Source organism: Schistocerca serialis, chromosome 4, assembly GCF_023864345.2.
Source record: "Schistocerca serialis cubense isolate TAMUIC-IGC-003099 chromosome 4, iqSchSeri2.2, whole genome shotgun sequence".
NCBI classification, from domain to species: domain Eukaryota; kingdom Metazoa; phylum Arthropoda; class Insecta; order Orthoptera; family Acrididae; genus Schistocerca; species Schistocerca serialis.
Window position 1 is genome coordinate 113,251,521 of NC_064641.1, and position 27,494 is coordinate 113,279,014.

The following is a 27,494-nucleotide window of genomic DNA, read 5'->3' on the forward strand; positions in this document are numbered from 1 at the left end:
TAAAAAGAATACGGAAACAGAACAGAAGACAATATCAGTGTAAGCCTACTTTTTACATCCACTAGAATATAATTTCGTTCTCACGGCTTCACCTCGGCAGTATCTCTGGTATTTCCTGTACTTAACTGAAGTTCTCCTGCCATATACCGCTGTGACATCCTCCTTTCTTATTTCCTACACTGTTGTTTTTCTACACCAAAGCTGTTTTGCACACCTTGCTTAGCAAGCTCTCTACCAAGGAAGGATATTAGGTGACATGGCATAGTCACAGCCGAGGGGATCTTCCATGAGTGCTAGTCCATCATATCGTGCAGGAGAACTTCAGTTAAGTACAGGAAATACGAGATATACTGCCGGAAGTGAAGCCGTGAGAATGAAACTATATTCTTGTTGGATGTAAAATGTAGGCGTACTCTGATAGTGTCTTCTGTTCTGTTTCTGTATTCTTTTTTAATTAATTCCTTGCTTAATGTAAATAATTTAAAGGATGTATTGATAGTGGGTACGCTTTGCATAAGCATTTCTACAACGTTTTAGTTCATTGTATTTCACCACGATAGATGAATTTTAGTTAACAAAAATCAGCTCAGTCGATAAGAGCGTTGCCAGCGAAAGGAAAAGGTGCCAGGTTCGAGTCGCAATCCGACACAGAATTTTGATCTGCCAGCAATTTCGAATCAGCGTACACACTGTTGCAGAGATGTGAAATATTCGTTCCGGAAGCGTGGCGGGCACAGAGGCCAGGTTAAGACGTTTGCATAAGAAGGCAGGTCTGTACTGAGCAGTGTATGAAAAATGACCGATTATGATACCGATGAATAAAAATTAGTCTGAACCCAGGAGGTACGCCATCGCGAGTTGTTGCGGAGAAAATTTAAGAGCGTCTTGGATCCAACAACAGCCGACAGGTGAGGTTATTTGCATCACTTAGCACATTAATGGGATGGCGGAGAATTTTTCCGGTGCTCATGCAGGCAGAAGCTGTTCCTATGTGTGGGCAGAGGGGCAGTGGACGGGGTTCAGGAAGCGAGGTTTGTTTTGACAGGAAAATTACTGCCAAGGACGTGGTTTTCAGCGCAATACGATCAAAACTTCAAACTTTTTGTAAATACTCTTTCTTAATATTTAACAGTTTTCCCTGTTGCTACTGTGTATCCATAGCTGTAGTGTGCTAATCTGTTCATCTGTATAAAGGGCAACACCCAAAATTATACACTCGTATAACTATTTCACTCTTCAGTTGAGTGTTCGCTGATGTGGAACTTCCTGGCAGATTAAAACAGAGTACCCCACCGGGACACAGATCTGGAACATCTGTTCTACGTAATTTAGTCTTCGTCTCTATCAATAATATTTCTCCTGTATTGATTCTTCCAGCGTCAAGTTAATTACTCCTTATACACGCAGTGCTTCGCAGCCTCCACGATTGGTAGAACGTCATTTTAAATAAAATATCTACCATGGCTGCTGTACACAACCACATATTTTCTTGTCGAGCCACATCGGGCTAACACCCATCATGAGTAGCACTGACCGCTAAAGATAATCATATTGTGTAGACAACGAGAGTAGTAAGTCGACAAGTCTGGAAATACAAAATTAATAATATAATAAAATGCCAATTAGTGCCACGTATTGTCATGTCAGTACATTCACCTTACTTACAGGGTAACATTATCATATAGTCTAAGCGTTATTTAACAGCCCCAATCCTATGGTATACCAAATTATCGTAAAAAATCTGCGTAAAATAGAAGTCTAAGTTACATCCTCACGCATAGGAACAAAACAAACTTTGTTTTTAGCTTATTGGGGAACGTACGTCACAAGATGCATTACGCATTTGAACGACCAGAATTAAAGACAGAATTCACATCGAAAATGACGTGTCACACCACCACCTTACAGAATCTATCCATAAATATTGAGTGGATAACCTTAAATTCTATAATACGTAATAAATTTTTTGTGTTGCCTATGGAAGCTACTTCTTGTACCATGACATGTTTCGAACTCCTGGTAACTCTTAATTGAAAATGATTCTAGAATCTTGCATCCCTCTCCCTGCTGGGAAAAAATTGTGACTGAGGGGAAGGTACTCGAGACAAAAGGAAGGAAGTAAAATCAGAATTTAACGTCCCGACAACTATGACATCATTAGAGTCGGGTCACAAGCTCGGAATGGGAAAGGAAATCGGCCTTGTCCTTCCAAAGAAACCCTCCCAGGATTCGTCTTGAGAGATTTAGGAAAACCGTGGAACAACTAAAACTGGAGAAGACCGGATAGCAACTTTAACCCCAGCTGTTTCTAATGCAAGAAGCTACCAAACGGTTGAAAACTATCTACATCTTATGATACTAACTGTCTCAAACTAAATCCGAGCAAGGTGCATATGTGTGCCTTCCACTTACACAACAATTGCCAGAATAGAAGAGACTGTCTTAAACCTTTCACAACAACGAAGTACGGTGTCTGGAAGCAACAGAGGAGGGCACACTGAGCTCTAAACAACCGTGCATCAAAAGCAAGGTTAACGTGGGCTTTGCTTACAAACCAACACCGAGCAATCATTTGTTGTCAAAGTGATGATGACTTCGGCACAGCGCGCCACTTTCCTACCAAAGAACCTATGTACAAAAGCACCATTTCCTTCCTACTAAACGCACCTGCCATCTGTTGACACGAGGCAGCAGTATCTTCGCGACGGACGCAGAACTCAATGCGGTCCATGTGACGTCACATGTTGCGTGACTAACCTTTGCCGCCGGATGTGCTTCAAATTGACGTTTCTTGCTAACCTTGGTAACTGCGGCCCAGATAGGTCCTACACGAAATGTCCAGATACTGGCGGCCTGTATAGTGCTACAAAACATAGGAATCTACGTGTTATCAGAGAAACGGAAACATCCAAACGCAACACACGGCTGGAGGCATTTCACTGGTACTGACATGTGCAACGCTTAGTGTAGCTACGCCACTGCTAGCGACTACATTCCACGCTACAAAACACAACTGATCGATAAAGTTTAAATTAGTGATCTGTAGTTGAACTGCATCCATTGGACTGGCCAGGAGTGACGTTAAAGGTTTTCAGAGAGCGCCTCAACATAACTTGCAGCGTAAATACCGCTATTATCATTTTTATGTAAGTTGGAACATTACAGTCTTACTAGAAAAGCTGGACAAAGGTTCATTTCGTAACCAGAAAATAGACAACAGAAAGTTTTCCTCCATTAGCGATTTAACAAGGAACATAACCTGAATCTGAATGGAGTGCTATAAAGTGTGTGTTTGGCAGGGGGGGGGGGGGGGCCTACAATACATATAGGCTCAGATAAGAACCATATATATATATACTACCCACGGTGATTAAGAAAAAGACATTTGCAGATGATAAATGTAGTTGTTAAATATGTGAAATGGAGTTGAAATGGGATAGTGGAAACATTAGCATGTGGACTATAGACACAGTGCATACAGTTTCTGATGCGGAAACACTATTACCACAAGGTCCTTAAATAATCGTTGAAGGTGAACATGATGAATTCTGTGGAAAAGCTGTTTCGAGATATTACGCTCAGGATACTGTGCGGAGACAAAGTCCCAAAGGGCTGGATGGGGCAGGTACCGTAGTGTGAGATGTACACGGCTTTCGATGTTGGAAAATCTTCCTGGGAAGATATTCAGATCTAGTTCTGTTGAATGATTACGGATGTCAATCAGCACTTAGGAAACAATATAATCAAACTGCAGTCACTAGTACATAATCAATTCTCTTCACCAAGGATTACCAATGTACTCAAATATGCCTGACACAAATCAGAATTTTTCGAGGGTCACCCGCAACGATTTGAAATCCTGCTGAATTTTGTTTTGTGTGCTCTCTCGTATATACCGTGTGAAGAAATTCCGTTTATTTTATGGCCACGTTGTAATAAAACATTATGTTTTATGCATTTGTTTACATATGATCATTATTTTAATTATTTTCTATCATAATAATTAGTTACTTTTTTCTATTAACAAAATACACGTATAAATTTTAAACTAAAAAAAACAAAAAGAAAAACAGACTAATGTAAATCACAAAATAATTTAAAGCATAAAACAAATAAATAGAATAAATAATTAGACTAATAATGAATGTTGATAATTTCAATTACGTATGTTGAAAATACTCGGACAGTAGACTGTGTACAGCTTATTTTCCAAAAATGGTATTTCAGAAACCAGCTTTATTACACATGGATGTATGTAGCTTCAAAGTAACAAAAGTTTCATTTTTCGAAAGTAATTAATGGTTGTGGAATGTTTTGCAAAATTTCAAATTATTAGAAAATTCGATTACATTGTTGCCAAGAACTTTATTTACATGTCAACCTTCATATGAGAAACATTTTTTATATCTCATCGTTTCGAAGATATTCCCTCCAAACCTAATATGCCAAATTACCTTTCGGGGTGTGTTTCATCCTTAAAAGTGAAACTGGGCACAAAAATGTATTTCAGTATCTACACTTCCATCAAGTTTCGTCAACATCGTCTCACACTTACGAATGTTCACCTTCAAGTGAACAACAAACAGAAAAAAAAGTCTGTTGCAAAACACTTCTTTAAACACTCGTGTACCCTTGATGACTACGCAACACAAAGCTTTACGCCTCGCCAGAGCCCGTGAATACCGATATTGGACTGTTGATGACTGGAAACATGTTGCCTGGTTGGACGAGTCTTGTTTCGAGTCGTATCGAGCGGACGGACTTGTACGGGTATGGAGACAACCCCATGAATCCATGGACCCTGCATGTCAGCAGGGGACTGTTCAAGACGGTAGATGCTCTGTAATGGTGGGGGGTGTGTGGAGTGATATGTAACTCCTGATATGTCTAGATAGGACTGTGACACGTACGTTAGTATCCTGTCTGATCACCTGCATCTACTCATGTCCATTGTGCATTCCGACGGACTTGGGCAATGCGACACCCCACGCGTTCAGAATTGCTACAGAGTGGCTCCAGGAACATTCTTCTGAATTTACATACTTCTGCTAGCGACCAGACTCCCCAGACATGAACATTATTGATCATATCTGGGATGCCTTGCAACGTGCTCTTCAGAAGAGATCTCCACCCCCTCTTATTCTTACGGATTTATGGACAGCCCTGCAGGATTCATAGTGTCAGTTGCCTCCAGCACTACTTCAGACATTAGTCTCGCGGGGACACTACACGATATAAGACAGGTGTACCAGTTTCTTTGGCTCTTCACTGTATTTACACGATGTAGCATCTCGCTGTTGTTCATCACTAGTAACTAGATACTACCGGACTCTTCCTCTGCGCGAAACCTGTTGTCGAATGACAACAAAACGAAAACAGAAATTTCGCGATAGTTTGCAATGCCCAAATGGCAGTTTTTGCGGAGGCATTAGCCACTCTTACACAATGAATGCTTTTTTTCCGGAGATAAAAGAAAAATCTAGAGTTTTCTTCCACTGTGCTCACCACTGTCACAACTAAGATTACTTTATCAAAGCGACTGAAGGCAGCGTCGTAGCAAAAAGCCCATTCCTGCGTTCCCTGCAGAGAAGGTCAACTGGTGTGTGGAAACCGGCAGCTGACCGCCTCTTTGCAGTATATATTGGGTGAGGAGCGGTTTCTCTCAAGGAGGCCAACATTTACCACTGGCCGGTTGCGAATATTCTACTTGCAACTTATTGGGGGGGGGGGGGGAGAGGGAATGCAGAACATCCACTCCATGCTACCAGAACCGTTTACGGCTGCTATTTCTAGTAATGAAAAAAAAATGTGTCAGAATACACTGCCACATCGTATGTACCGAACAGCACAGTCTAAACGTAATTACTTTCGAACTCTTTATCCATAATCACAAAAAGGTTTATTGAGATCACGTTTACGTTCCTCCATTGGGTACCTCGTAAATGGTAGGTTCAGTCTTCCGATGTAACGAAATATGACCATACAGTGTATCTTCGCAGGTATGATATTGGCTCTCTGAATTTTCACTAATAGAACCTAGTACGTTCTACATGACGGCGAATGTTCAACAAGAACAACGTCTCATCAGCTGTCCTCAAGAAAGCGCAATAGATTCTGTAATTCTTACAGTACCCGTGCACGGAAACTATTTATTAGGAAGGTTTCGTTGGCGATGCTGCTGCTGCTGCCACCGCCTATTCGAAGTATCGTCCCAAGACGATCGTAAGAAAATTCAGAAAGATGTGGACAGAGTTTGTACTTCGTGTAATGAATGATAGATCTGTTTAAATATAGATAAATGCAAGATAATATCTGTAACAGTGAGAAATAGCCAAATAATACCCGATTATAAGACGCAACACGAACGTCTTGAGCACGTCAAAAACTTTAAATATTCTACATCTACATCTACATTTATACTCCGCAAGCCACCCAACGGTGTGTGGCGGAGGGCACTTTACGTGCCACTGTCATTACCTCCCTTTCCTGTTCCAGTCGCGTATGGTTCGCGGGAAGAACGACTGTCTGAAAGCCTCCGTGCGCGCTCTAATCTCTCTAATTTTACATTCGTGATCTCCTCGGGAGGTATAAGTAGGGGGAAGCAATATATTCGATACCTCATCCAGAAACGCACCCTCTCGAAACCTGGCGAGCAAGCTACACCGCGATGCAGAGCGCCTCTCTTGCAGAGTCTGCCACTTGAGTTTATTAAACATCTCCGTAACGCTATCACGGTTACCAAATAACCCTGTGACGAAACGCGCCGCTCTTCTTTGGATCTTCTCTATCTCCTCCGTCAGACCGATCTGGTACGGATCCCACTCTGATGAGCAATACTCAAGTATAGGTCGAACGAGTGTTTTGCAAGCCACCTCCTTTGTTGATGGACTACTAGTGGTAATACAGGAAAATTTGAGTGAAGCTGTAAAGGAAATCTGGTGAAAGACGCTAGATGGCTAGTCCTCGAGTATTGGAGGCCTTATCAGACTGGGACTGATGAGTAACATCGAACGTATACCAGAGGCGTGCTGCAGTATCAGGTAGGTATAGTCCACATTAAAGTGTGACAGAGACGATCGGCGAACTCGAATCGTAATCGCTGGAAGAAAGGCGTCGCAATTCTCCCGAATGCCTGTTACGTGAAATCTGACAACCGGTATTCTAGGAAGATTCCGTGACAATGCCGTCGCCACCAGCGTATACCTCGCAAAAGCATCACGGGAATGAGGCAACAGATATTAGAGCGGAACGGAGGCATTTTTCGCTCGCTCAGTAAACGAATGGGACAGAAAAGGGGTAAGACTGGTACGATGTACGCTCCATAATGTTCTGCACAGTGGATTGCAGAGTACACCTATAGAAGTGGATATAGAGAGACGGGAAAGTACGTTGATCGTTCAGGTGGTTCGTATTTTCTTTAAAAAACAGTGAACATACTGATACGATTGCCATTCCATTTAATGTTATCAAATTTCCAAGCATACAGTTTCTCATTCAGTAACAAGGCGCCATTGTTCCAGACGGACATGATGGTCAGTGTGTAACAGCAAAACACTACTTTAATTTTAGTCTCGTATTTACGTTTGTAAGGGAAAAAAATTAAGAATATTTCTGATTACGCGATTGTGTCTCAAAATTTGGTAGCCTAAAATAACCTTAAGAATCAGAAGAACTTTCACATTATGATATTCTCACGAACAACTGAGCGACGCTTGGAAAATTATGTAATTCGGAATCTCCTTGTAAATGAAAGCTTTGCTCTTGCCTAAAGGGCGTCTAGCCAACCGACAGGTGGGTTAACAATAGTTGTGGATCAGTGCACCAGGTGCTAAATGTTAATGTGTTTACGAGAAGAGAGTGGTGCCCTATGAGCATTTCTAATTTTTTTAGAAACCCGACACATATATTTAAGTCATTTGTAAAACCAGTGCAGCTTGTCTTTTTAAGTTTGATGAGTGAAAAGTTTCTAGCGTGTGCCATGAGGAAATCCAAGTATAGCTGTTACGACACTTTTGTATTTGTCCCTTGTAATGGAGGTGTGATTTCATTTTGGCTACTACGGCCACATGTTACATACATACACTCCTGGAAATTGAAATAAGAACACCGTGAATTCATTGTCCCAGGAAGGGGAAACTTTATTGACACATTCCTGGGGTCAGATACATCACATGATCACACTGACAGAACCACAGGCACATAGACACAGGCAACAGAGCATGCACAATGTCGGCACTAGTACAGTGTATATCCACCTTTCGCAGCAATGTAGGCTGCTATTCTCCCATGGAGACGATCGTAGAGATGCTGGATGTAGTCCTGTGGAACGGCTTGCCATGCCATTTCCACCTGGCGCCTCAGTTGGACCAGCGTTCGTGCTGGACGTGCAGACCGCGTGAGACGACGCTTCATCCAGTCCCAAACATGCTCAATGGGGGACAGATCCGGAGATTTTGCTGGCCAGGGTAGTTGACTTACACCTTCTAGAGCACGTTGGGTGGCACGGGATACATGCGGACGTGCATTGTCCTGTTGGAACAGCAAGTTCCCTTGCCGGTCTAGGAATGGTAGAACGATGGGTTCGATGACGGTTTGGATGTACCGTGCACTATTCAGTGTCCCCTCGACGATCACCAGTGGTGTACGGCCAGTGTAGGAGATCGCTCCCCACACCATGATGCCGGGTGTTGGCCCTGTGTGCCTCGGTCGTATGCAGTCCTGATTGTGGCGCTCACCTGCACGGCGCCAAACACGCATACGACCATCATTGGCACCAAGGCAGAAGCGACTCTCATCGCTGAAGACGACACGTCTCCATTCGTCCCTCCATTCACGCCTGTCGCGACACCACTGGAGGCGGGCTGCACGATGTTGGGGCGTGAGCGGAAGACGGCCTAACGGTGTGCGGGACCGTAGCCCAGCTTCATGGAGACGGTTGCGAATGGTCCTCGCCGATACCCCAGGAGCAACAGTGTCCCCAATTTGCTGGGAAGTGGCGGTGCGGTCCCCTACGGCACTGCGTAGGATCCTACGGTCTTGGCGTGCATCCGTGCGTCGCTGCGGTCTGGTCCCAGGTCGACGGGCACGTGCACCTTCCGCCGACCACTGGCGACAACATCGATGTACTGTGGAGACCTCACGCCCCACGTGTTGAGCAATTCGGCGGTACGTCCACCCGGCCTCCCGCATGCCCACTATACGCCCTCGCTCAAAGTCCGTCAACTGCACATACGGTTCACGTCCACGCTGTCGCGGCATGCTACCAGTGTTAAAGACTGCGATGGAGCTCCGTATGCCACAGCAAACTGGCTGACACTGACGGCGGCGGTGCACAAATGCTGCGCAGCTAGAGCCATTCGATGGCCAACACCGCGTTTCCTGGTGTGTCCGCTGTGCCGTGCGTGTGATCATTGCTTGTACAGCCCTCTCGCAGTGTCCGGAGCAAGTATGGTGGGTCTGACACACCGGTGTCAATGTGTTCTTTTTTCCATTTCCAGGAGTGTATATAAGAAGTGACATGGCTTAAGATCGATCAAGGAACTAACAAATTAAAGGAAACGACACAGGCTCTAAATGCGTGCACGTCGTTGAAACCTACTAATTAAATATATTTTACTGTCGGAATGCACCTTTCATTTTGCTTCGAAGTAAACGTTGTAACGAAGCTAGCTGGCGTTAAATCTGTTTGCCACAATGGCAGTATCGAACGAGGTGGCTAAGGTGGTGGTTAACACACTCGACTCGCATTCTGGAGGAAAGCGGTTCAAATCCTCGTCCGACCATCCAGCTTTAAGTTGTCCGTGATTTCCCCTAATCGCTGCAGGCAAACGCAGGGATGGTCCCTTTGAAAGGATTTAAGTTGGGCCACTGGTTAAATGAGCAGTAAGAGATATATATGAAACCCACTTCTTACTTCATTTTATAACTTTTTTTCTGTTCAACTTCATTCCTTTGAGCAGACAATCATACAAACTTGGATTACTCAACTTTGTCCTGTCATAGTCACTCTTGTGGGAACAACTAATTTGTCAGTTAGCCGACATGGGCTACACCCTAAAGGTTGCTATGCTTGAATAGTTCTAAAGCGTCAACGGTCAACTGCGCGATGTCATGTTGTGTGAAGTGCAGAGCACGAAAATGCGAAACCCGCACGCCAAATATGGAAGTTACCGCTTTTCGGGGAAACGGATGTAGTTCGCGAAATCATACGGCAAGTCTTCGCCAGCCAGTGGTTACGGCTGACGGCAACCGACGATATATTAACCTTAACGCCTATGCACTGGTGTCTCGACGAGGTTACGCTGTATCAGTATAGTTCCCTCTCTACCCCTCCGCACTTTTTTCTGTTACGTTCGCGACTGGTGCTCGGAAAGACCGACAATAAGCTCTCAGTACAGACTCTTACCACGTGCCCGAATTAAATGCAGGCTTTCTCGGCTTGCATTGATGAAACCTTCTCGGATTATCAACGGAATAAAACTGATGACTCAATGCAAGTTTTCTTCTCGTCATCGTCTGTTATTCGGCCCATATTCCGAGACGCTTTCCTCAAGCATGAATCTATCTCTGTTATCGTTATGGTTATTTCGCGAGATTTAATTTAGGGATGGGTGTAACCCCACTAAGTACTGTTGGGCATTTCTGTGAGGCTCCCACACCGACTAAACAAGACACTAATGAATCTTGCAGCTCTTCTCTGAATCTTTTGCATGCACTCTAACGTGATAAGAACCTGTATGAATTACACTGTTGTAGGATTTCTCCAACAAATTTTCGTTTTGAATGTCCCTTTCGTACAGCTAGGTTTATGATATCTGCTACATCTTAAAATGCCCCGTAGGGAAACCTGCAGAATTATATGGTTACGACTGAGCAGTATAGAGATCTGTCTACTCTCCCAAGTCGGAAATTTTCCTTTTATCGTTTCTGTCTTTGATATCATACGCCCCCGAACAAGTCTTTCACGGCTGAGCAATTGCATAATACGTATATACCCGGAAGCTTGTGAAGCAATGAAATTATTTAAAGGGAAAAATGAATAAGTTGTAGCGGAGACGCAAAGGTAGTGTTACCTAATACATATCTGATCGCAGTAAGGCATGGGAACACGCAGAACAAAATACGAACAAGTGACACATCAGTAAATATATTCTAAACTAAAACTTTTCTCCGTTTCAGTATTCCAAATAGAACTGCAACCTTCTAATATATGATTTTTAAAACTTTTATGTGTATTCCAGTAACACAAAGGCTGTTTGACAAACAGCAGAATCTTTAGTTATTTTACTGAGCAGTAGACGTATATACTGGACACACGACGATAACTGTGCGAGAATCGGGGATAATATCGATAAGTGGAGCTAATGTTGGTTAACCAGTAACGGTTCCTGTGCAGGCCCCTGTCCCTAGTTACGCAAGATACCTGTTCCTTATGTAACTTGTTCCCACTGGGAGAAGATCTTATGATGTCCTTCGCAAACAGGTTAAGGACGCAACAGGAGAACCTTAAATGGGTGGGGAATGCCTGTATACAATTGCCAGACAGATATATGCAAAAACTGATTTGAAATTAATTGTAAGAGCATTTTAGTTGGCACGTAATTCGGAACTAAGGGCTTCATTTGCGCTGTAAATTATAAAGGAGGTTACAACACACAATTCTGAAGTCAAACGCGTAAATTTTAATTTACCTCCGTAGGAATAGTTCCGAAGATCTCAGGATGACGACTCGACGAAACGACGTAATGATTAAGGCATCGGTCTCTCTTTCGGCACTGCGAGATCCAGTCCACTCCGCTCCCTTGATTATCCTTATCGTCAAGTGTTGTGTGATTCCTCTAAATCGCTTCGGAAAATGTTGTGACGGTTCTTTGGCCCAGTCTCTTCCCTCTCGTCTTTCTACTGATGTGGAACTCAGTCTCAAATGATATCAGTATGGCAGAATGAATTTTTCATTCTGCAATGGAGTGAAAATGGAAATGAGCGTTTGGGGTCATTGGCGGGAAGCCCCTTGCGGGGCAGGTCAGGTCGCCTTGGTGCAGGTCTTATTACATTCGACGCCACATTGGGCGACCTGCGAGCCGGATGGGGATGAAATGATGACGAAGACCGCACAACACCCAGTCTCTGAGCAGAGAAAATCTCCGACCCAGCCGGGAATCGAACCCGGGCCAGTAGGGCGGCAATTCGTCACGCTGACCGCTCAGCTATCGGGGCGGACTGCAATGGAGTGTGCGCCGATTTGGAATAGGGTGTCGGAGCAGGACTGAGACCTATTGCCTTTGAGTGGTGTACGGACTGAGGTATCCGAGCACGACTCACGACCCGATCTCACAGCCTTACTTCCGCCAGTACCTCGTCTCCTACCTTCCAAACATCACAGGAATTCTCCAACATACTTGTGCGACTAGCATTCCTAGAAGGAACGAAATTGTGCAGAAACGACTCATCCACAACCTAGAGTGCTAGTCCCTCAAGGTGTGCAAGAGGATTTCTGTGGAGTTGGAAGGTAGGAGGAGAGGTACCGGAGAAAGTAAAGTTGCGAGGTCTGTTTCTGAGTCTACTTTGGACACGTCAGTCGGTTAAACACGTTGACGCAAAAAGGCAAAAGCCCGGGGTTTGAGTCCCAGACCTGTAAACCTTTTTAATCTGCCAGGAAGTTTAAATACATATTAATAAGGGCTCTACAACACTCCAGACATTTCAACGCTTTAGTGACGGTCGCGCGTGTTCTTGCGAGGTTGCGACACCTGGCAAAACCAGCCGTCTCTACAGAAAATTACTGCAGCGCCACACTATTTGCTGTCTCTAGTCACAACTTTAGGTGTAACTGCCGACATAGTGTTTAGTTGGCCCTTTCCGTGCACAAAAATGAAGCTGAAATCATCGTGGTATCATATTATTAAGATGTATGACCACGCAACTACTCTTTCTGGTTTGTATAATTTCAAACTTATAGCTAAGTGTCGAGACCGTGTACACTCCAGTTCTGCAAATAATTTTTCCCCCCTGCAGAAACGTGCTGTGATGAAAGCAGTGTAAAGCTTTAACGTCACGTCGACGACGCGAACATTAAGAGGCCGGGCACTAACCCCGATAGGGGACGGATGGTCAAAGAAAGCGAACGTGTCTTTTCGAAAAGGAATCATCCCGGCATTTGCCTTAAGTGATCAAAGGAAATCCCAGAATTTCTATCTGTATAATCAGATGGGAATTTGGACACCAATCCTCTCGAGTACGACTCCAGCGTCTTCCCACTGTGGTCGCGCTCTCTCCTGCCTGTAAGCGTGCGTGTGCGTACATCTCTACTTGCCATTCTAGCCGGAGCCTCTCTACCCGAAAATCGTTGCACACTTTTGTCTCACAGCAGGCATAAAGCGAGTACAGGGAAACAGAATATACAATGGCGTTCCTTGTACGGCGCATTGGTATTTGATTTTCCTAAGGCGTTTCATTGCGTACACCATATTACTTTTAGAGAAAAACTTGTTTTCTGGTTCTCGTATTTGCAACGGACAGGTTTGAAACGTACTTAAAGAAAAAAAAAGCTGTCTTGAATATTTGAAAACAATGTGAGGAGAAAATTTTAGTAACTCGCGAGAAATCAGCGGTCCCAGAAGGTTCAGTTACGGGCCCACTCCTATTCCCTAATACGTGAATGACCTTCCACTTAACATGGATCAAGAAGTATTGGTACTTCTTTGTACACGCTGTTAGAGTTATAATAAATCCCATTACAGAAAATGAGAGACGATTCTTAACGATTTTTTTTGAAAATAGGTATTAAGTGTCTTTCTGAAAATGTACTCTCACTAAATTTTGAGAGAACAGCCTATATTCAGTTCTGCACAACGAACAGTCTTACAAACAGCTGACGCACTACACGAACATGAGTCTGTAGACAGGCAACCTCCTCACATGTTCTGCGTATCCCCACAGATCTATGGAATGATTTTCTGGGATAACTCACCATTTATAAAGGAAGTATTGATTGAAAGAAGGCGAGCAGTAAGGGTAATATATAGGAACCTCTTCAAGAAGTTAGGCATTTTAACTGCACCATCACAATTGACATATTCGCTAATGAAGTTCGTCACAAATAATCCACCCCTAATTGATAGGCGTCTAGCTATAACACTAAAGGGAAAAGAAATTGACCTTTAGTACACATTGTTACAGTTGTCAGTGGTTCAGAAAGGAGTTCAACAGGGAGCAACAAAAATTTATCATGTTTTGCCCAGTACCACAAAATGACAGGTAGCAAAGCAAGTGTTGACTCCAACGCAAGATCATTTCTCTCAGACAACTCCTATACCACGGAAGAATTTTTATTTAAAAACTTTTAGCCCGTAAAAAAGGAAAATAATTTTTAAGGGTAGTTACAAGATTAGGGCTAAAAAATAAGTAGACTGATGTTGACATTTATCACGTGTACATATTCCGTAAGGTGACTTGTTTCACGTATGTCGAAAAAAAAATCGCTTAATTGTTGTACGAAACATCTAACTAACTTGCGTGACGAAGCACTGTGGCATTTCGCTGTATTATATTCGTTTAGGAAGTAAATTTAAAAGATGTTAACTTTCCTGGCTTTTGCGCGAATCAGTATTACGGACGAGTCCTCTAAAACACGTCAGTGTACAGAAAATTGCGGTATTTCTTTGGTAATTGTGCACGTGTTTCCTCGAAGCAGAGAGGTTATGGGGTGGACGGGTACTACGCTACGCTGCTCACCTCTCCCTCTCGTCCGTGTTGTAGGGCCCGCCGTTGATGGCGTCGTGCTTGCCGTGTCCGTTCTGCAGCTGGGTCCGGGCTTTGCTCGCCTTGCACGTGTCGCAGCCGTTGGCGACCACGCCGTTGCTCACCGCGCCGCTCATGTCTGTCTCCTTTTGCTGAAGTGGTACTAGCGGGCTGATCGCAGAGCCAACTGGCCACATGGAGGGCCAGCCGGCGTTTATATATAAACTCGGGCTGACCGCGCCGCAGCGCTGCCAACTACGGAAGCGCGAAGTCCCCAGCGGCTGCCTGCCTATCTGCCTGATAAGTGCGGGCTGTTACGTAATCGGTCTCAGCTGGACGGGAGATACGACCTGGCCTCCCTCCCATCGGGCGGCTGTGCAGTCCCTGAACTCTGCTGTCTACTCTCGTCACCGGGCAGATGGCACGAATTTTACGAGCGTCCCACGTAAACGGCCTAATATAACCATCGGTTATCGTCTCAATTAAGGGGGGCAGGACGTGAAAAATTTTAAAAAATTCGTTTTTTCAAAAATATGCCTATTTTGTAGCGCATATCATCCGGAATAGTTTGATGTATAAAACATAAATATTTGAGAGATTTGCACCAAGATGCAGCGCCACACCACTCTGCACAACATTCTTCTGTCATTAGTAAGTGCGTTTCGCTCTGTAGAATTCGAATGTTTATATTTGCGCCAGAGATTGTCATACGTGAAACAAAGGACTGCTGATGTCAATAATTTATCTGCTGCTATCGACGAAAACCCAAATGAAAGTTTTAACCAATGTACACTGCTGGCCACCGTAAATGCAACACCAAGAAAGACAAGAGGTAGCACAACAAAATTTATTTTGTAGATAACATGTTGACCAAGTATCAAATGATTACGTTTACAGACGTCTGCGACATGTGGTTCCTGCCAGAATCAGTAGCCAGAGTAGCCGCCATTGTTGGAGATCACCGCTGCCACACGTCTCGGCATTGAGTCAAAGAGACGTTGGATGTGTTCCTGGGGTACAGCAGCCCAAGCAGCTTCCACACATTGCCAAAGATCATCTGGTGTGGCAGCTGGGGATGTAATCTGTGTCACTCGTTGAGCAACCATGGACCACATGTTTTCTATCGGCGAAAGATCCGGAGAGCGAGCCGGCCAGGGAAGCAATTCAATCTGGTTATTGACGAAGAACCTTTGGACAATGCGTGCCACGTGTGGTCGCGCATTATCCTGTTGAAATATGGCTGTGGCCGAGCCCTGAAGGTAAGGAAGGACAACTGGCTCCAGCACCTCGGATATGTAGCGCCGGCTATTTAAAGTACCGGCAATGCGTACTAGAGGCGTGCGAGAGTAATATCCAATACCGCCCCATACCATAATACCCGGTGCAAGACCAGTGTAGCGGTGCATAATGCAGCTGTCCAGCATCCTCTCTCCACGGTATCTTCACACTCGAATCCGACCATCGTGGTGCTGCAGACAGAAGCGTGCCTCGTCAGTAAAGACAACGTCATTCCATTCTGCTGTCCACATCCGTCTGTCATCACACCTTTGGCGACGGAGACGTCTGTGGTTCTGCGTCAATGGTAGACGAAGCAATGGACGTCTTGCGGACAGACCACTCTGCTGTAAACGGCGTCGAATGGTACGCGCAGACACTGGATGATTCGTTACAGACGCAATGTGCTGTGCTATGGTTCGGGATGTCACTGAGCGATCCGTCACTGCCATGCGCACAATTTGCCTATCAGCACGTGCAGTGGTGCACCGAGGTGAATGCGATCGACCACGTCGGTCCGTCGTACCCTCCTGCATCCAACGGTCACATATCCGCATTACAGTTGATTGGTTTCGTCCAACACGACTAGCGATTTCTCTGTATGATAATCCACAATTTCGATAAGCCACTATCCTTCCTCTGTCGAACTCGGATACTTGATCAAACGATGTTCGCAGTTGTCTACGAGGCATAACTGATCGTCTTGTGAAACAACCACAAGGTAAACACACGTGCCGAACGTACACTCGTCGAAATCGCCAAGCCTTAAATGGCGCTATGAGGTGGCGCCACAGGCGCGCGTGATTTGCGTCTGCGCTGAAATTCTAATCAGTTGCATATCTCATCGCTGTAAACCAATAGTGTAAATTTCACTTGATTCGGATGCTTCCTTCAGGGTGTTGCATTTACGGTGGCCAGCAGTGTATATGGGAAAGATTGCCAAAAACCATTTTTGTAAGAAGAAATGCACTTGCTATTGGCCTTTATGACGCAGTTTCATGTTTTAATGATGGTGTGCAACGCAGGAAATATGTTTTAGACAAAATGGGAATTAAGCTCAGAATGAACCGCATCAAAGCTTTATATGTGATAGACAGAGAGCGTATAGAGAAAGCAGATAAATCATTTTTGGAGGTGATAAAATCAAGAAGAGTGATCATGGGAATGTGAAAAGAAGAAAACTGATTTAGAAAATGAAAAAGAACCCACTTATGGTGCTGGAGAGTTCTAAGAGCATTCCAAATGCAAGCAGAAACTTTTACGGCAATTTTCCGCAAAACACAAATTTCTGTACTTAGTTACATGTAACACCCAAAGAAAATATCCTATTACTTTCAAACTTGGTATGCTTATCAAACACAACCTCCTTAATGCAAAACTCTACAATTTTCCAAATCTATTATAAACTGTAGTGAAAATTGAATAATTAACTGTAAAATTTGAGTTTTTTCTAAACATGAAGTTTAAAATGTAACAGCTCATTCATTTTTTCATAAATTAAATAAACTCTAGAGTTTCATACACTTGTAAGTATGGCTTGTATGCTGTCCAAAATTCATCGAAGAATCTCTCTTAGTTATGAAGAAAAGTATATCTATAGCAAACAACGCAGCCAATAGTAAGTGAAACAAATGATGGAATTTCACATGTAAAAAATAATTATTTTATTATGTTTTTGTACTTCCATTGCCATGAGTATGAATCCTGAATCCTTCCTGGTCGCGCTGACAAAGTTTTATGAATTTATTTGTAAAAGTATAAACAGTGGAAATTAAAATGTCCTGTGGTGCCTCCCTTTGACATCCTGCCGCCCTTAATGGCGTGCTCATCGTATTCAGGTACTACCGTAGACCATAGCTAACCGACCACATTAACCAAAGTTATTTAAAAGCAGTCTAGATCTCAGCCGACGTTAAGTTCTGACAGGCTTCCGCCTTTCAATTATGGGCCATCATCTGAGTGTACTAACAAAAGTAACAGTGCTATACTACATAGAGAAGCTAATGATGTAAAAGTACACTCTAAAACGATGTACCACTACCCATTGGATGAAGGTGACGACGCCTGAACCCCTGTGGATGCATCAGCCACTGTTAACTGATGCTGATGGCTCTCTCTTTACCTAATTGGATAGTGCCTGGCTATCTCTAGGTTGTGCAAGTTAAGTGCTTTGCACTATTCCTGCGCTTCCTAATGTGTTTTTTTAGGCAGGCCTATTGTTTGTGTTGGTCCTATTGTGTGATGAGCATTTTATGGTGGTTAATAAACATTGCTGTGCCTTAGCATGTCGGGCCATCCTAAGTATTCTACCGTGGAGGCCTTACAATCTTCGGATGTGGCAGTCTGCCGCGCTGCCCCACACTACTGCCGCATATTCCATTACCGGTCTTATAAGGGCGAGAAACAGCGCAATACCGCAGCGTGTGGGTAGGGTTGTTTTCGGGTTCAAGGTTGGGTACAGTGCTCTCAATCTGCCATAGGCTTTACCCCTAATATCCCTTACGTGTGGTCCCCACGTGAGGTGCTGTCCAGGGGGACCCCGAGGTACTTCGCGGTGAGAGTCCATGTAATGGGGCCTCCCATGATCCGCATCGGCTGTGATGGCTAAGCAGCCACGGCATATATATTGGGTAGAGAGAGGGCGCTCCAGAGCCTAAGGCATTAAAGCTCTGTACAAAAGGAAAGTGTGCCCATCCTAGTCCCCTGCGTTTGCCGCCGTCCTCAGTTCAGGAGTGGCTGTAACCGCGTCACGTAACATTAGCAGCCATTGTGGGCCCAAGCGCTACGTGTGAAGCATACGAACTGTTGTAAATTTTAGAAGTTTTAAGTAGAACAATGCCTCAATGCTGTATTTTTGGCTGTTCGTTTCGAGGCGAAAAGGGAGGAAGACGGTACAGCTTAACTGTACAGTATGGTTTAAACTTATATTTAGGATGCTCACAATAATAAATTGTACTTTGTTCCGCACAATATAATGTACAAAAAGAAAAAATTGCACTATTAAAGTACCGAATCTACGACCTCTCATTCAGTAACCATAAATGTTACCAGCAAACTATTATTACTGTTGCAACCTATCCGCTTATCCACAGTATAGTAATATCAGTACAGTTGTTACTGTTTCCTACGGCCTACATTTGATCGTAGGCCTAGTTTCATTAGAACACATTTCAAAAATATTGTATTCTTTTGTACTTTCGTAATCATTCTTCTAATGTCATAGAACAATTTGCAGACAAACTTTTATGGAATAGAAAAAAAAATGTTCAAATGTGTGTGAAGTCTTATGGGACTTAACTGCTAAGGTTACTTACACACTACGTAACCTAAATTATCCTAAGGACAAGCACACAACCATGCCCGAGAGAGGACTCGAACCTCCGCCGAGACCAGCCGCACAGTCCGTGACTGCAGCGCCACAGCTATGAAATAAATCTGACAAAAAGATAAAGCATGTGTAACCATATACGCACTTTTATCAGTTCTATTTGTCCGCCCCTCGTGGTCTCGCGGTAGCGTTCTCGTTTCCCGAGCACGGGATCCCGGGTTCGATTCCAGGCGGGGGCCGGAATTTTTCCTGCCTCGAGATGACTGGGTGTTATTGTGTAGTCTTCATCATTATCATTCATCCTCATTACGGTCGGAGGAAGGCAATGGCAAACCACCTCCGCTAGGACCTTGCCTGGTAAGGCGGCGCGGTTCTCCCGCGTCGCTCCCCTACGCTCTGTAAAGAAGTATGGGACTCATCATCATCATCATCAATTCTGTTTACTAAGGTACCGCCCATATATATTTGATTGCAATGCTTTATTTCGAATAACAAAAGAGCCATTGGGGTAATTTTCGTAATACCGAGTAGCAGGAAGAAGAAGTAAGCCGATATAGAGCTTTAAATTAGTGATGTATTTTTCCTTGCACTTGTTAACTAATATTGGTTCCCTCTTGTCCTACTGAAAATTGAACAATCCAGTTCAACGCTAATTACAACAACAGGTGTTAAAACTTGATACCGCAACAAGAACTGCGAAATCTGCTTTCGCTATTGATAAAGGATAGCAGGGCTAACCTAACCTAACCTATCCTAAGAAACTGTGTTTCATGCTCACCACAACAAGTGCTTTTCAACTCGTTTACCGTAAATTTGTTGAGATTTTTTGTTGTTAAGTACCCGACATGTTCCGTTTGAAGCCACTGATCAGTTTTAGCAGTGCATTAGACGGCTGAGTGCACTTCTTTAATAATGCTGCAGAAGTCAGCGTATCACCAGCGGCGCAGAGCCCCAACATGGCGGCCATTGGCAAGTTGGCTGTACTTTCCCTATATAAGGCATCAAATAGACAACAAATCTTTCAAATTTACCTCGTTTTTTTAATAGTTGTGAATACCTCCTTGTATAAAACACGGGACAGTCGCAGAAATGTTAATTTATAATACCAGTAACGTCAACGATTTCGCAAATGAAATGTGTACATAATTTCCACATTTTTACTGCTCTTCTTAAGACATATTTTTATTCTAAGCTCCAAGTGTTTCTAAATTACTTGTAACAAATCGTTTCCTCTTGTCAACAGTGATGCATCGCAGATTATCCACAATAACATTATGTGGCTAAACTGGCGCCACTTCCGTAAACAACGCCCCTTTTATCTTTGGTGAGTGATAGACCACCGACCTCCAGAGTTATACAAGCGTCAAGTATATCTTTGATAACTGACAGACATATCAACCTGTATGTCTCCATGGAAACGGCGTCCTAATACGTTATTACAGGAACGAAGAGATGGCTCACATAAACAATGATGAGTTTAGTTTTTTCTAGTGTATTTTAAGACTTTAAATAACTGACTACTAATACAAATAAGTCAATATGTATAATTTTGATATTAATACGCCATACATTTGGTTTCATTACGAATAAATAGCAGCAGCTATAGAACTAAAGATCTTATAGTGCTACTTATTTCATGCAAACGACGCTCTGGACCTCAGTTAACGATTTACACCAGATTGTCATGCATTTTATGAGGCTGGCTGTAATAAAAGTTATGAACCATAAATGAATATAAACTCGTTTCTTGATTAGTTAAATTTAAAAGATAAATGTTTAAGAATGAAAACTCAAAACGATATGTAAGTCGTTCCGCATTGGCTGACGGCGATGCCTTATGCTCTAGAGTGCCCTCTCTCTACCCTATATATAACTCGCGGCTGGTAAGCTATTAGCATCAGTTACAGTGACTTAGGCATCCAGAGCGGTCAGGCGCCATCGCCGTCATCCAGATGGATAGTGATGCATTGTTTTAGAGTATACTTTCACTTAATTGGCTTCTCTATGTAGTATAGCACTGTTACTTTTAATATGACAGTGCAAACTCTGATGATAGCCCGTAATTAAAAGGCGGAAACTGGTCAGACATTAACATCGGCCGCGATCAAGACTTCTTTTAAATAATTTTATCACAATCAGATAGCTGTTCTCCAACAATGTTATGCAAAATTATTAACGAAAGTCCCTGAGACGCTGGTAAAAAACATATTGACAGAATTAAATGAAAATTCTGATTCTGCTTTTTCGATACTGAAGTTTTCAATATATCGCTTACTAGGAAGGAACAAGCAGAATTTGTCAGACAGTACAATGCCATCATTAGGTAGCTACCTTGAAAACAGATATCAATGCATTTATCTGTGGATCAGAGAAGCCGTCAAGGAAACATGTGCGCTGTCGAGTCCCTCACGGATCCGTTCTCGGTCCGCTGCTTTTCTCCCTACCCCGTCAACGATACTGCACACTAAGGTGACAAAAGTGCTGGAATACCTCCTAATACCCTGTCGGACCTCTTGTTGCCCGGCCTAGTGCAACAACTCGACGTGACACGCACTCACCAAGTCATTGGAAATCCCCTGCAGAAATACTGAGCCATTCCGTTTCCATATCCATCAATAACTGCAAAAGTGTTGCCGGTGAAGGAGTATGTGCACGAACTGACCTCTCGATTATGTCGAATAAATGTTCGATGGGATTCAAGTTGGGCGATCATTCGTTCGAATTGTCCAGAATGTTCTTCAGACCAATTGCAAACGACTGTGGGCCGGTGACATGGTGCATTGTCGTGGAAACATTAAGTCCATGAATGGCTGCCAGCAAATCGTCTCCAAGTAGCCGAACATAACCATTTCCAGTCAATCATCGGCACCGTTGGACCAGAGGACCCAGTCCATTTCATGTAAACACAGCCCTCACCACTACGTGACAACTTCGTTTCGGGAGGGGGGAGGGTGGGGGGGGGGGTATGCGCCACACTTCCATCAGCTTTTACCAGCTGAAATGGGGGCGCATCTGTCCAGGCCTCCGTTTTCCAGTAGTCTAGGGTCCAACCGATATGGTCAAGAGTCCTGGTCAGGCGATACAGGCGATGTCCTGCTGACAGCAAAGGCACTAGCATCGGTCGTCTGCTGCCATAGCCCATTAATCCCAAATTTCGCCGCACCGTCCTAACGGATACGTTCTTTGACGTGTGGTTATTTCACCGCAGTGTTGCTTGTCTGTTAGCACTGACAACTCCAAGCAAACGCAGCTGCTGTCGGTCATTAAGTTAAGTCCGTTGGACACTGCATAGTCCGTGGCGGGAGTAATAACTGAAATTCGGTATTCTCTGCACATTCTTGATATAGTGCATCTCGGAATATTGAATTCCTTAAAGATCTCCCAAGTGAAATGTCCCATGCGTCTAGCTGCAACTACCATTCCGCGTTCAGAGTCTGTTAATTTTCGTCGTGCGGCCTTAATCACGTCGGAAACCTATTCACGTGAGTCACCTGAATACAAATGACAGTTTTACCAACGCACCGACCATTTATAACTTGTGTACGCGATACTGCCGCCATCTGTATATGTGCCTATCGCTATCGCATGACCTCTGTCACCTCAGTTTATTCCCTCTGTATTACGTTCCCATAACTATCACTTTTAAATTCTGAAGGTAGCAGGGGTAAAGAACAGGGAGCAAAAGGCCATTTACAGATTGTAGAGAAACCAGACGGCAGTTATTAAGTCGAGGAGCAAAAAAGGGAAGCCAAACTAAACAAAAATTTGGTGAAGAAATTAAAGCTCAGGGAGAAGAAATAAAAAATTTGAGGTTTGTCGATGACATTGTAATTCTGTCAGAGACGGCAGAGGATTTGGATGAAGTGTTGAACGGAATTAACAGCGTCTAGAAAGAGGACGTAAGATGAACATCGACACAAGCAAAACAATTGTAACGTTACGTGGTCTAATTAAATCAGGTGATGCTGAGGAAATTAGATTAGGAAACGAGACACTAAAAGTAGTAGACGAATTTTGCTCTTTGGCTAGTAAAATAAATGATGATGGCCAAAGTGGAGAGAATGTAAAATGTAGACTGGCAACGGCAAGAAAAGCGTTGCTGAAGAAGAGAATTCTGTTAGCATCGAATATAGATTTAAGTGCTAGGAAGTCTTTTCAGAAGGTGTTTTTCCGAAGTGTAGCGGTGTACTGAAGCGGAATGTGGATGATAAGCAGTTCACACAATAAGAGAATACAAGGCTTTTAAGTGGTTCAAATGGCCCTGAGCACTATGGGACTTTACATCTCAGGTTATTAGTCCCCTAGAACTTAGAACTATTTAAACCTAACTAACCTAAGGGCATCACACACATCCATGCCCGAAGCAGGATTCGAACCTGCGACCGTAGCGGGCGCGTGGTTCCAGACTGAAGCGCCTAGAACCGCTCGGCCACTGCGGCCGGCTACAAGGCTTTGAAATACAATATGGTGCTGTAGAGGAATGCTGAAGATTAGAGGGATAGATTGCGTAACAAACCAAGAAGTACTGAATAGAATTGGGAAGAAAAGAAGTTTGTGGTATAACTTGACTAAAAGGGGGCAGTGGTTGACAAGACACGTTCAGAGACGTCAAGGGATCATCAACTTAGTGGTGGAGAGAGGTGTGTGGAGGTAAAAATTGTAGATCAAGAGATGATTACAGTAAGCGGGTTTGGAAAGGTGTAGGTTGTAATAGTTATTCGGAGATGGAGAGGATGGAGTAACTTGGAGAGCTGCATCAGAACAGTCTTGGATTGAAGACCACAGCGACGATAACTATCACTTATATTCTGAAGGCATTTAGCTGCAGTTCCAGGCCTAAGGACATTGCCTCGGCGGTACAGGTATGAATGACGAACTCTGTTCAGTATCATGACTGGCACAAAACTTGTGTGGTAGACATAGCCGTAAGAATTCGCAGGTTATCCTGATACAACACCGAACGTTGATCAGCGAACAGTTTTGTGAAACATTTCCTTGTGTAGGAAGAACCAAAACTCCACCGATAAGCGTCCAGAAGTGGTAGTATGGACCAAAACCTGAAAAAAATATGCTCAGTAACACCAAGCTCTAAAATGAATGAGCACTTCTTCAGAATAAGACATGCGTTTCACAATGGCAAAGACGTACAACCGGTTCATAGCACTAAGGGCATGCAGTTTAGAGCCGACGTTTACCTTTTTTTGTCCCATAGTACCATGTCCCAAAATATGATGTCTCTCAGAGTAGCAAAAATGAACAAGTGCTGATAGTATAGCTCTCAAGATGAGCATTTTAGAGTCCGTGTTTACTACACTTTTTTCCTGTTTTGGTCCGTTACAGCACCTCTGAAAGTTGGTCGGTATAGTTCTGACGCACTCTGTATAACTCTTTATGGTATCTAGTAACCCAATCAAGAAAAAAAATGTTAATAACGTTCCATGAACACCAAAACGGGAACGAACAAACTGCCACAGCATGCAGGAGATCTGTCTGTTGCCTGCATGGTATTAAAAACTAGTCTAGTTTTTAGTACTGCCGATTGTTCACTGATGGGATGTAGTTCAAAATGATATAGCAAGTGAAAACTCCACATGAATCGAGGTAGCCACGAACCCTACCGTAAGATTTGCGGGTAACGCTTCGTTGTTCGACCACGCCAGCTGCTGCGCTCTAGTAAGAGTGGAAGTGACTGGACAGGCAACGTGATTTTCACACACTCTGTTTACCTCACCAGCTTCTCACTCACTGGTGTATTCAGTATCTTTAATCGCAACTGAAGTACCTGCCATAGTTTCAAAAACACAATAAAAGTCAGATGCACCCAGCATTTTGGCTGTATCTCTGTTGTATGAGCAGATGACGGCCGAAAGCGGTAATTTCTTGTGTGTAATCGTGCCGGAAATTACCTACTCTCAAAACAAGCGTTAACCATCACTTACGTCTTCAATAAGACGGAAATTTGTAAAAGTGTTTCATCCAAATTACTCAGATCGAGGTTCCATTTGTGAATACCAAAATCGTACCGTCTGTAATTCACATTTTTTAGTTTGGCTGCTCGCATTACGAAAACATCTACATCTGTCTTATACTCTGCAAGCCACTTAACGGTGTGTGGCAGAGGGTGCTTTATGTACAACTAACAGACTCCACTCACCCCCTCCCCCCTAATTCCCACCCTGTTCCGCTCGCGAATGGCACGTGGGAAGAATGATAGTCGGTAAGCCTTTGTATTGGTTCTGATTTCTCGAATTTTCTCTCCGTGGTCATTACGCGAGACGTAAGTGGGGGAAAGTACACTACTGGCCATTAAAATTGCTACACCACGAAGATGACGTGCTACAGACGCGAAATTTAACCGACAGGAAGAAGATGCTGTGATATGCAAATGATTAGCTTAGCTTTTCAGAGCATTCACACAAGGTCGGATTGTAGCCTATCGCGATTGCGGTTTATGGTATCACGACATTGGTGCTTGCGTTGGTCGAGATGCAATGACTGTTAGCAGAATATGGAATTGGTGGGTTCAGGAGGGTAATCCGGAACACCATGCTGGATCCCAACAGCCTCGTATCAATAGCAGTCGAGATGACAGGCATCTTATCCGCATGGCTGTAACGAATCGTGCAGCCACGTCTCGATCCCTGAGTCAACAGATGGGGACGTTTGCAAGACAACAACCAACTGCACGAACAGTTCGACGACGTTTGCAGCAGCATGGACTATCAGCTCGGAGACCATGGCTGCGCTTACCCTTGACGCTGCATCACAGACAGGAGCGTCTGCGATGGTGTACTCGACGACGAACGTCATTTTTTCGGATGAATGCAGGTTTTGTTTACAGCGTCATGATGGTCGCATCCGTGTTTGGTGACATCGCGGTGAACGCACATTGGAAGCGTGTATTCGTCATTGCCATACTGGCGTATCACCCGGCGTGATGGTATGGGGTGCCATTGGTTACACGTCTCGGTCACCTCTTGTTCACATTGACATCACTTTCAACAGTGGACGTTATATTTCAGATGTGTTACGACACGTGGGTCTACCCTTTAATCGATCTCTGCGAAACCCTACATTGCAGCAGGATAATGCACGACCGCATGTTGCAGGTCCTGTACGGGCCTTTCTGGATACAGAAAATGTTCGACTGCTGCCCCGGCCAGCACATTCTCCAGATCTCTCACCAATTGAAAACGTCTGATCAATGGTGGTCGAGCAAGTGGCTCGTCACAATACGGCAGTCAGTACCGTTGATGAACTGTGGTAACGTGTTGAAGCTGCATGGGCAGCTGTACGTACACGCCATCCAAGCTCTGTTTGACTCAATGCCCAGGCGTATCAAGGCCGTTATTACGGCCAGAGGTGGTTGTTCTGGGTACTGATTTCTCAAGACGTATGCACCCAAATTGCGCGAAAATGTAACCACATGTCAGTTCTAATATAATATATTTGTCCAATGAATACCCGTTTATCATCTGCATTTCTTCTTGGTGTAGCAACTTTAATGGCCAGTAGTGTATTACGTTGTCCAACTTTTCCCGGGAAGTGCTCTGTCGAAATTTCACTAGTAAATGGCTCTATGATGCACGACGCCTCTTTTGTAACGTCTGCCACTGGAGTTTGTTGATCATTTTTATAACGATCTTTCGCTAGCTAAACGATCCTGTAACGAAACGCGCTGCTCTTCGTTGGATCTTCTCTATCTCTTCTGTTAGTCCTACCTGGCAGGGATCCCAGAAAGAAGAACGATACTCGGAATCGGACAACCAAGCGCCCTTGGTAAGCCACTTCCTTTGTGGACGAGTTACATTTCCTTAATATTCTTCCTATGAATCTGTCTGGCATCTGCTTTTCCTGCTATTTTCTTTGTGTGGTCAGTCCGTTGAACATCGCTCTGGACAATCAATCCTAGATATTTTGGGGTAGATATAATTTTCAGCAATTTTTCATCCATCGCACTGAAGAGCCAAAGAAGCTGGTATACCTGCTTAATATTGTGTAGGGCCCCAGCGAGCACGAAGAAGTGCCGCAGTACGACGTGGCACGGACTCGACTGATGTCTGAAGTAGTGCTGGAGGCAAATGACGCCACGAATCCTGCAGGGCTGTCCAAAAATCCGTAAGAAAACGAGGGAGTGGCGATCTCTTCTGAA

At 43.9% G+C, this 27,494-nt stretch overlaps 1 protein-coding gene across 1 annotated transcript in view; it reads right to left on the reverse strand.

Annotated features, from left to right (window-relative positions):
* The window catches only part of LOC126473521 (purine nucleoside phosphorylase-like), a 74,601-nt gene extending 59,675 nt beyond the window's left edge, over window positions 1–14,926 (reverse strand). The window contains exon 1 of the mRNA XM_050100623.1: window positions 14,734–14,926. Coding sequence (XP_049956580.1) covers window positions 14,734–14,876 — 143 coding nt within the window. The 5' untranslated portion in view covers window positions 14,877–14,926. The remainder of the gene's footprint in view (window positions 1–14,733) is intronic.
* Between the last annotated feature and the right edge of the window lie 12,568 nt (window positions 14,927–27,494).